The 11,248-nt window shown below is 39.8% G+C and overlaps 1 protein-coding gene and 1 pseudogene across 1 annotated transcript; both read left to right on the top strand.

Annotated features, from left to right (window-relative positions):
- The first annotated feature begins 754 nt into the window (after positions 1-754).
- On the top strand, positions 755-1,489 carry LOC146308195 (heat shock protein 30-like; annotated as a pseudogene).
- A 1,892-nt stretch (positions 1,490-3,381) lies between these two features.
- On the top strand, positions 3,382-10,693 carry stbd1 (starch binding domain 1). Its single transcript, XM_084746608.1, has 3 exons — positions 3,382-3,818; positions 5,708-6,114; positions 7,729-10,693. The coding sequence occupies exons 1-3, from the start codon at positions 3,545-3,547 to the stop codon at positions 10,369-10,371; spliced, it is 3,324 nt and encodes a 1,107-aa protein (XP_084602734.1). The 5' UTR covers positions 3,382-3,544; the 3' UTR covers positions 10,372-10,693.
- The last annotated feature ends 555 nt before the right edge of the window (positions 10,694-11,248 follow it).

Genomic DNA, 11,248 nt, shown 5'->3' with positions numbered 1-11,248 from the left:
AAAGACTTAATCCCATCATTATGCATCAGTATCTCATAATTACTGGATCTGAATCAAGAACACTATTACACAACTATAATATATTTATCTCACAGTCTTGATATAATTATGAGAATAGTAAGATACATTTATTTTAATTTTCAGTACAAATGAAGTGATAATGAGTAGAAGGTATACAATTTGTATTGTCACACTTTTCAATACGAAGTTAAAGACATGACATGACTGAAGACAGCATATGTGTAACAGTTTTTAATGGTTTTTGAATTTGTCTTCTTGCCTCTACAAATGAACCGAATCAAATAATCTGAGAGGCATTGATGACTCTTTGGTTGAATGGAATAAAAAATGGTCTCATATATCATAAGTTTCTGCCTCTAATATTTATTGAAGGTTAGACCAGATTTAGTGAGAAATCATGAGAGACAATAACATTTGTTATTCTGATTCATGCAAATGTGAAATACATTTATTGTGTGTCTCTGTGTGCCTGCTGGGTAAATTTAGCATGAAATGTAGTTAGAAAAGTTCCTGATCAAACAGGAAGGTTCTGATCACGTCATCCCTCCTGTGTGACATCTCCACTCAGTGGAGAGCTGTGGTAATGACAGGAAAGTTCCTGAAGACTCCTCCAGTTGGAACATAAAAGTCGGGACAGTCCCACTGCTGAGACAGAAAGACACACAGAGGAGAAGAGACACTTCAACAGTGTTTGATCTGACAACAAGAGGACTCAACACTGAACACACAGTGAAGATGCTGTGCTCTCATGGACTCCAGTCTACCCTCAGTCCATTCATGGACTTCTACTGGCCTGTCCACAGTCTGCGTCCACAGGTCAAAGTTCTGCTCTACCAGCAGGATCTACTACACAGAAACCTACAGGAGCTCCACAACAGTCTGGAGCTGATGGACAAACTTCAACACAACATTCTGGAGGACATGGAGCCTTTCCCAACCAGTGTGGCCATGCAGCCACTCTCCTGTCAGCTGGAGAAAGATGGAGGACACTTTCGTCTGACCCTGGACACTCAAGGCTTTTCCCCAGAGGAGCTGTCTGTCAGGCAGGTGGGCAGGAAGCTGAGAGTCAGTGGGAAGACAGAGAAGAAGCAGGAGGACAAGGAGAAAGCCTTCTACTCTTACAGACTCCAGGAATTCAGACAGGAGTTTGATCTGCCTGAAGGGCTGAACCCTGAAGACGTCTCCTGCTACCTGGATCCAGACGGGAAGCTCCACATCCAGGAGGACAAAGCTCCATGTGTGGAGGAGGCTGAGAGAGAGCTGACTATCAAGAGGAGCCTGGAGGAGAAAACACAGACAGAAGACAGCAGCACAGAGACAGACAACAGCACACAGGACACACCTCAACACATGGACTCATCTACATGTTAATCTAACAATTTATTTAATATGAATTTTATAAAAGTCTTAAATGATGATCATATACCCTTTTGCATAATAACAGTTGACTGTAATAAATAATTGTATTAAAATGCAAATGCAACAACACATAATTATTTAACTGCAACATGTTGAGCAATATAGGATTATTTAAAGGTACCCCCAAATCAAAAATATCATTTATTACATATTTTCCCCTGGCCTGTAGTGCTGTTTATCTATTTAGATTGTTTTTGGTGTCAGATGCACAGTTATGGAGTGTCTCCAGAGTCTCCAGTGTAATGGAACTAAATGGCACTTAGCATGTGGTGCTCAAAGCACAAAAAAAAATTGAAAAATTACAAACATCATTATTGGGCTACTCAAGATAATCTTAAGACCTTTCTGTGCTGTGTTGTTTGATCAGCTTTACAGGAGAGCTGAAACAATAACTGGCCCTGCTTTGTCCTGCTTTGTCCATGTTCAAACTTTAGTATCAAAACTTTACAAACATGTGAATGACAACATACCAAAGGAACATATTTGGGCATTTGTTGACAAAAGACTTTTTTTTTTAAATTTATTTAGAAATTTAGAAAATGATATGCACCTTTGTGGAACAAACATTTCATCTCATACAGTACAAAAAAGGGTGTATCTGATGAAAATCTGAATTTTTTTTTACAGTAATGGGTTATAAAGTAGCATCAATCCATTGTTATATTATAGAATACTGAAATGGAGTGTAAAGACTTGGTAAATCAAACTAATCTGTCCCAGCTTTTGTGGAGGAGCTCCAGACTCTCCAGGAACTTTCCTGTTGTTACCACAGATCTCTGCTGGGTGGAGCTGTTACACAGGAGTGATGACATCACTGATGTCTTCAAAGTATGTGTTCATGAGATTTTCTCTATGGCAGATCTCACCATAGAGGTTGGTTGAGAGTACAGTTGTTGTTGTTGCTGTCATGTATAATCATATCATCTTACCCAGATCAATTTATATAGGCTATTTTTAGGTTATTACTGGAACATATGTATCAAAAGGTATTTATTTATTCAAATAACAAAAGTGAGAGGTAACTGAGAGTTCATGATGACAAATTTGTCAATTCTTTGAGATTTTCTTATAGTCCCAAACTTTCCAACATTTGAGCATTGAAATGTATTCAAACCAACAGCCTTCACATTTTTGGAAGATGCTCTGAGCAGTGTGCAGTTGCAAGAAAAAGCCTGTCCAGTGTCCAAACTTTAGAAGAACACCACCTCTTTTTTTCCTCAATCTTTGAAAAATTTTGCCCCAGTTTCCAAAGTTTACAGAAATGTGTGAATGTGCAGCATTGGTTGCCAAATACGTCATTTCCTGCCACAAGAAAAGACACAATAGTGGGACACAGATATAGCTACAGAAATGTAGAAATATAAATTATACTGTATTCAACCAATACCACCAGCATCTCCATTTGTTTACTTGTTTGTTCTTGTTATTAAATGAGAGGTTGTCTTACCCTTAATCTCTGCAGAGATAGAACAAACATTATGTAGTAAATTAATATGCAGTTGTACTTGATTTAACTGAATAATAATTAATTGTTTTATTATAAGCTGTATTTTTAAATGCACCTATCTTCTATTTTATGAACTATTGCTATTTTGATTATTATTGTTAGTTGTCTTGTAATTGTCCTTCAGCAACACATGTGAATTGTTATGCCAATAAAGAAGTGAATTGAATTGACAAAACTGAACTGACAAAGGGACAGTAGGGACAGTATTTTATCAGACTGGGTGTCAGTGGTTCCACTTGAGCTTAATCCTGTCAGTGGGATGTAACACCCACCCTCATACCTGATTAATTGCAATAAGATGAATAGCTGCGTGGACGTTTGTGTGAAACAGGCTGCAAAAACAAGCTCCTTTCCCTTTTTATGAATGAACGTTGAGCCCCCGTGATCCAGGCAGCCAATGAGCAGCCCGCACCTGCACCCTTTGCAGCTCTGCAGCAACAAGAGGTCAGTAACTACACTTGAAAACGTGGAGGGAAGAGCGGAGTGCGGAGCAGCAGACAGCCTGCAGCAGCTTCCAGAGGATCAGCCAGGCCTTCACACGCGCTGACGGAGACGCCGCAGACGGAGGGAGGCTCGCTGTTTTGACTACGGATCGCGATGCCGCTGAAAAACACGGTGGCCGTGGAGAGGCGCATGGATCTGGCCTCGCTCTTCTGCATGATCAGCCGTCACGGTCCCGCCGTGGTCCTGGCTGTGGTGGCGATGGTGTCCGTGCTGGCGGCTTTCGTCATCTACCGGACCGTGAGGGGGAAGCGGAGGAAGGCCACCGCCGCGGCCGCCGACGGTGACAGCAGGAGCCGCGGGGAGGAGAGAGACGCAGCGGTGATTCAGCCGAGCTCGGAGGAGAGCCACAGCTCCCCGGAGTCAACAGGTAAAAAAAACCTCCGCAAATAACGTGATCACTGCGGTTTACAGGTGGAAGAATTCACAGGTATTTATATGTAGTAATATTAACCTACAGATGATGGTGATCTGAGCACGAGGAATATCACGCAAATACTGTAAGGTCACTATACATTTCAAAGTATAACAGGCTACTGCTGATAATCTTGGTATTAAAATCGAGCCTGAGTTAGGTTAGTGATATCCTACTATAAGAGATATAAATAGGCGGGTTATAAAGCCATTATTAACTCTGGGCCATTAGTAAAAGCTGACCTCATACTGATCCAGACAGATATTTTAAAGTATAAATATTGTTGGTAAATGCTGGAAGTGGTGGAATGTAACTAAAGTGGCTGATATTATTTACAGTCCTTTACTCATCTACATTACTTAAGTATTTCCATGCTAATTTATTGTCCAAAATGACATCAGGTCATTGACAAAATAAACGTCACTGATCTTTTTAATAATTATTAATAACTATTAATAAAAAAACACAAATAGAACAAAATGTACCTAAGAAAAAGAATCAAATATACATAAAATGCTGCCAATGGAGTTAGAAAATAATCTACATTGTTAATAATAATAATTAAAAAAAAATATTGTAGGCTACAGACACATATGGAACAACATTTATGCTGATACTAACATAGACAGATACAGCTGTGATAGTCTACTTCATGATTCTATTCCTCTACAGTACAACTGAAGTTAGAGCTACAATGATAAGTTGATTAATCGATTAGTTGTCAATTATTAAATTAGTCACCAACTGTTATGATATTTGATTAATCATTTTGAGTAAAAAAAATAGCTGAAATTCTCTGATTCATCATTCACGATGTGCAGCCTCTGATATGTGAATATTTTCTGTTTTCTTCAGTCCTCTATGACAGTAAACTGACTATCTTTGGGTTGAGGACAGAACCAGACATTTGAGGACATAACTGCGGGCTCTGGAAAACAGTGATCAATATTTCTCATCATTTTCTGACACATTGTCGGCCAAATAACTAATCTATTAATAGAGAATTAATTGAAATTCAATGAACTCATACAATATACTATATTGTTTTAAATTAAACTAATAAAATACAATAAATAAAAATGCCACAACCACATCCAATTATAGTAAAATACTGCTTTCACATGAATCGAGTAATAATCCAGTAATATACTATGTAATAAAATGACACTCACAGGGGCCTTTTTTCTGAATGATGAGTAGAGCTGTAACAATCAATCTGCTAATTGATTAGTCGATTAATAGTAAAATGCTGTTTTTACATGAATGCATCAGTTCCAGTAATATAGTATGTAATAAAATAACACTCACAGGGGCAATTTTTCTAAATTATGAGTTCTTTTAGCATTAATGGCTTGGCTATGTGGGGATAATAACATTATACTCTAGATTCAGCTACAGACAGATACAATTTATTAATTAGGGTATTCAAGAGAGAGTCTGGCAAGGTCAAATGGGACCTTAGATGAGGGAAACATGCATCCAAAAAACCATTAGTGTTGCTGATTGCATTTATTACTTATCCTTTCTTCTTCTGTCTTGTCATTTTACAAAGGTACATAAGAAAAAGTGCAATTTAAAAAAAAAACATAGCCTGTTTTTTGTTTGAACTTTGTAAACCAGTAAATATGCTCATCTCATCAATATTGATTTACAATTTTAATGAAATATCTAGGTTCATTAATGCTAACTATTCATATATTTAGAAGTGCACCTCTCATCTGTCATCTATTCAACTTCTACAAGTTATAGTCAGGCATAAATATTACCTAGAAATTAATCCACCTCACAATACAGAGTGTTTTTACTTTATAACATATGGGTTTTCCCCTTATATTTTGTTATAGACCTGAGTGATGAAGGCTCATCAAATGTGAAGGAGGATGCTGATCTGATTCAGAGTAATCTCAAAATCAGACACCGTCGGGCTGCTGCTGCTGCTGCTGCTGAGAAGAAACCTCTACCTTATTCTCCTCCTATTAAAGTACCAGAAGAGAAGCACATCACTTCAGATGACACAGTTGTGTGGGACCCTTACAAAGTAGCAGAGACGTATGCAGAAGAGGCCAATGAGGGCCGCCTGCCAAGTGATACTTACACCGTGGCTGAAATGGTGGTGGAAGTCGCTGCTGAATGCCAGCAGGGTGCAACAGATGAAACAGTTGAGGACGTGATAGAAGAGGTCTGTGATAATGATAGCTGCTTGAAGGAGCCTGAGCTGATTAATGATGACCACAACAAGGAGGATGAGAAGGTAGGCAGCCATTTGTATCTGTGTCAGGATATATAAGACACAGAAAAAAATAAAAATTAATCTGTCACAGTTGGTCTGTGGTTAAATGCTGAAATACTATTTCGGAGGCATGGGTAAACACAAATTTCAATTGTCTTTCTATAGCAGTCAGCTGAGTTTAATAGAACTTTGCTTAGTTTGAACTCTTTGCAGCTTTTTAGCATTTTTACAGTGCATACCCTACACCTTCATCCATAATTGTAGGATGTGCAAATAGGTACCTTTTTTGCTAAAATGTTAGCTGTCACTACTTCTTCAAAGGTGATAATTTCTCTGGGCTGTATAGGCCAGCTTGTTGTGAAGGTCTATAAAAATCAAAAATCTTGCCAAATCATTGACCTAGAAACAAAAAACAGTATTTAGTGAAGAAAGTGGATTCCTTTGGTAGAGCTGTGAGAGGGGAATAAACAAATAACATGCACATTTCAGTCTGTGAGTCAGAGAGGAGCTGTTGATGGCCAACCCATCTGCAAATAGAGCTATTCTCAGTATATGATAATTCAGCAGTCATCCAAGGAAAGAACAGGTGTGAAAATTACCAGTTTGTCTCTTACAAGCCAGAGGTGGGTGGGAACAGACAGTGTGGAGGGGTACTGTTAATGATGTGTTAACACCTACGTCATCAGTATTTGTTGTGTAGGCCACTGGCTTTGCAAAAAAAAAGTTATTCAAATATTCATAACACTCAAAAATAGTGTTCTGAACGATTTAATCACCTGTGTATAGCCAGCAACATTTACAATCTTCAGAGCTTAAGAGTATTAGCCAGAAATTTTTATAATGTGGTTTTTTAAGGTATCTCAACAACTCTCAATGTGTATTTTGTTCAGTGCATGTTTAAGGTTTATTTAAACAACAGTAGATTAATGGTATGTTTAGTGTTCTTAGATTATTGCTGATGAGTTTGTGCTGAAGGTAAGTAGTACTTTGGGATCAGTGGTTTTTAGGTAGGCATGTAGAACTACCTCAAAAGTGGGTGACAGGCCTTAGACCTAAAGAAATAGTTTTGACATTTTGGGAATTAGTTAGAGCAGATGATCGTAGCATAAACAACGCAGCTAAACATTACAGCCAGGAGATGATTGGGTTAGTATAGCACTAACACAGGAAATAGGAGGAAATGGTTCTGTCTCAAGGTAGCAAAATCCAGCTACCAGCACCTGCAAACATCTTATTTGTTTAATCTGGACTGTTTCTCCAAGTTTCCAGTCTTTTTGCTATGCTAAGCTAAGCTAACCAGAGGTGTGGCTATAGCTCCATATTTAGCAGACCGATATGAGAGTGGTGTCAATCTTTTCATCTAACTCTCAGCAAATAAGTGTATTTCCCAATTTGCCTGAACTATTTATTTAAAGATTTGGAGCACCAACCCACAGGGAATATTTCCTCTCACCTACATATCCATTTCTCTTCGACCTCATTGTCTCTGTGGTTTCAGACTGGCACAGACTAAGAGATCAGCCACAGGAAGTTTTTTCTGGTACACACTTGTGTACTTTGTGTCCTGTTGGTATTTTTATCTACAGTGTGACAAAGTTAGATCTGCAGGCATTAACCTTTTATTTATATTTCTAGGTGGTAAAAGCAGAATGCCAGGAAGATGAGGATGTGACCACTGTCAAGGATAATGGTGACAAGAACATCAGTCAAGAAGAGGAAAACCTTCAATGTGCTTTGAACAATGCAGTGTTGTTTGAACAAATCCCTCATATGGGTGAAATGGGTGACAACGACAGACTACAGGATAATGCAATCACACTGGAGACAAACAGCACCCCGGAAGAGCCTGTCATTCATATCCAAAATGTATCTGCCCCTTGGATCTGTTTTGGCAAAGATGAAGAGTTTGAGGAAGTGAAATCAGATAGTATTGATTACAGTAGTTATTCAAGTAACAGTGGCCTCTTTCCAAAGGAGGAGAAGAAAGATGAAGGTGAGACGGCAGAAGAGGAGTGTGTAGTCCACCAGGTAATTGCTCAACAAGCTGAGATCTGCTTCTCGACATCTGAAGAAGAAACAAACCAGCCATGCACACAACAGGACCAGAGTGATCATGTGACAGACACGGTGTCTCCGCCCATTTGCGATAGCGACTGGAATGAAGATGGTGGTCAAGCTCATGAAGTGATTGAAGATGTTGTAAAAGAAGACCAACTGAACAAACTTGAAGAAACTGTCGAATTTGACAACCACCTGCCACACTTTGACGAGCAGCGAGTAGAAATTGAACGAAATGAGGAAAATAGTCTTACGTGTAATCAAGAGGACGTTGTTCTTTACAGTGTTGATGATCAAGTGAAAGACACAATGCTGACTACTGACAACATTGTTGAAGAACATGGCAGTTCAGATGTGGCCCTGCCCTCTTTGAGTACACCCGTCAAGGTCGATAATCATGACGATGGTCTGTCAGGTTTCACCACTGATGCAAAAGCTAAAATCTCAGGCATTGCAGATTCCCTTGACTTGTGGTTGGATTCTCAGCAACCACAGAAAAACAAAGAAGAAGACAAAGCTCCATCTCTGGATGAAGTCGCTGATTCTACTATTCTTGGTCCTGAAATGCCATCACACGAAGCAGAAAATCAGCCTGAAAACAAAGGAAATGGCATGATAGTATTAGCTGAAGAATGCAGTGATGAAGTGTACGACCACCAACAACAAGACCAGCAAAGTCTCCAAATGATAGATATTGAAGTTGTTGACAAGTTGAGTGTTACTGCAGATCCTGGTACTGTTCAAAGTGTAACTCCTTCTGTAATAGTTGAAGAGGTGTCTTGTCCTCAGCTGCCATCCATTTGTCAAGACCAAGAGAGTAACCACATGGAACATGATGAATCTTTTGTTTTGGCAAGGATTAATGCTACCACTAATGCACCCACCTCTGATAATGCTACCATTACGTCACCTATAATGTCTGAAGAAACATCTCATCGTGACATCCTGTCTTCATCCCAAGACCAACAAAGTGACCAAACAAAAGAAAATGAAGATTTTTCTGAAGTTACCACTGGTGCTGTTTCTGTCATGGCTGAAGACATCGTCCCTCCCATTTGTCAAATTCACTCGCTGTCTTTTGAGCAAAGTGAGCTGAGGGATAATGGCATATCATCTCCTGGTGTTGGTGATGAGAGTGGAATCTCAAGCATGGCTGTCAGCCCTGACGTTAGTAATGAATTTGACGTGGTTGTTGAAAATATGTTGCTGCCGGTGATGGATTATGAGCTGCAGTCTGAGGGACGGAGAGAGGATAAAATCAGCCTCTTTGCTGATGATATTGCTGTATCTGTCATTAATGGAGTTACAGCAGGTATGGTGTTTGGGCCTTACCCATCACATTCCTCCAAGGTACCAAGCAGTGAGCCCAAAGATTCGACTAACTATGAATCATTTGCAGCCAATGAGGACATGTTTGGCCATGAGATTGAGGAGTTTTACCACAGAGAGATGGATCAGATTATGGCACAGATTACAGCCAACGTCACTAGCTTCACCGATGATCTGACAATACAGACAAACGTGAAAACTGCTGTTGAGGTTGTAGAAATTAAAGAGATGAAGGCAGGCGTAAGTGCTGAAAAGAAAGAGGACACAAAAGCAGAAGAGAAAGAAGAGGACTATGAAAAGACTGAAATCAGCATCATGGAGGCGACTATGGACAATAACGAATGGATCACGGAGAGTAACTACCCAGTCCTCCCCTGGTTGAATCCCTCTGCCCCATCTTTTACCCAAGACCACACAAAAACCAACCAGCCCCCCACAGAAGAGTGCCAGTATAGCTCTGCTGTAACAGACAGCACTTGTGTAGATACAACAGATATCCCATCTTCTAGTGAAGTCAAACAAACCAGCACTCTATCCCTTGTTGATGAAAACATGGAAAATAACAAAAAGGTTGTGGCAGTCCAGCCCATGCCCCAGAATGTCAACGTGACCTTCCGCATCCATTATTTCACCCAGTCACCATACCAGACGGTGGCTGTCACAGGAAACCAGCAGGAACTGGGGAACTGGAAGGAATTCATCCCACTAGAGAGGGCCAAGGATGGGCACTGGTCCACAGTGGTCAGCCTGCCTGCAGAGAGCCATGTGGAGTGGAAGTTTGTGGTGTTGGACAAGGGTGAGGTGTGTCGCTGGGAGGAATGTGGAAACCGCCTCCTTGACACAGGCTACGGAGATGACCTGCTTGTTCACAAATGGTGGGGACACTTATAAGACGTGAGGTGAGGGGACGATTGAGAGTGGCATGCACAGTAAGCTTTGGTACTGGATACAGGACCAGATAAAATTCAAGATTATTTGTACAGCCCATTGCAAGACTCAAATGGTGATACAGAAAATTAAAATGACACCTGTAACTCTTTTATACTGTATCACAATATCTCCAATACATCCTAGTAACATTTGGTAAATTTGGTGGTCCAAAAACATCTAGAGGCCTAGGATAAAACTGGGTTTGGTATCAAAGTTACATATGACCACTGTTTCAGCAGAACTTAAATACCTAAGTAAGTTTCAGTTCTTAATCAATTTCTAAAAAGGCTTTCTGTTTTATATCATTTATGTTTTCTGTTTTATATAATTGTAAAACTAAATAGCTACCTTTTAAGTTTTGGCTGGTCAGAGGAAACATGCAATTTAAAGATGTCACTTGGGCTGTCAGAAAATCTGATGGGCTTTTTTTTTATCAAGAGTACCCAGCGCAGACATGCAGACCTCTGCAAGAGCATGCAGAAAAGGTACCTCAGGAGTGAAGAGTTTCTGCTACTTTAGTCACTGATTTTGTTGCAGCTAGATGTTATTTTATGAGAAAGTGTTTCATGATGATGGCATTTCCTGAAGGGCAGATAGCTTTTCTTGTTCCTAAACTGCTGCTTACTACTAGCTGCCATTAGCCAATTAACTCAGTTCGTCCTGCAGCTAATGTTTATGGTGCCAGACCACTAGTGTGCTAGTTGGCTGAACAGCTAGCAGTTAGATACTTTACCAACAAGTGAAGCTTTCCTTCCATCAGGGACTTCCGGGAATCAGTTGAGGCAGAGCAGCCAGACGGTATATCAGAGGGAAAAAATTTCCATAATTATGATCCATA

Source organism: Lutjanus erythropterus, chromosome 20, assembly GCF_056507025.1.
Source record: "Lutjanus erythropterus isolate fLutEry1 chromosome 20, fLutEry1.hap2, whole genome shotgun sequence".
NCBI lineage: Eukaryota > Metazoa > Chordata > Actinopteri > Lutjaniformes > Lutjanidae > Lutjanus > Lutjanus erythropterus.
Note: the sequence above shows the minus strand (reverse complement) of the source record. Positions and strands in the feature narration are given on the sequence as shown.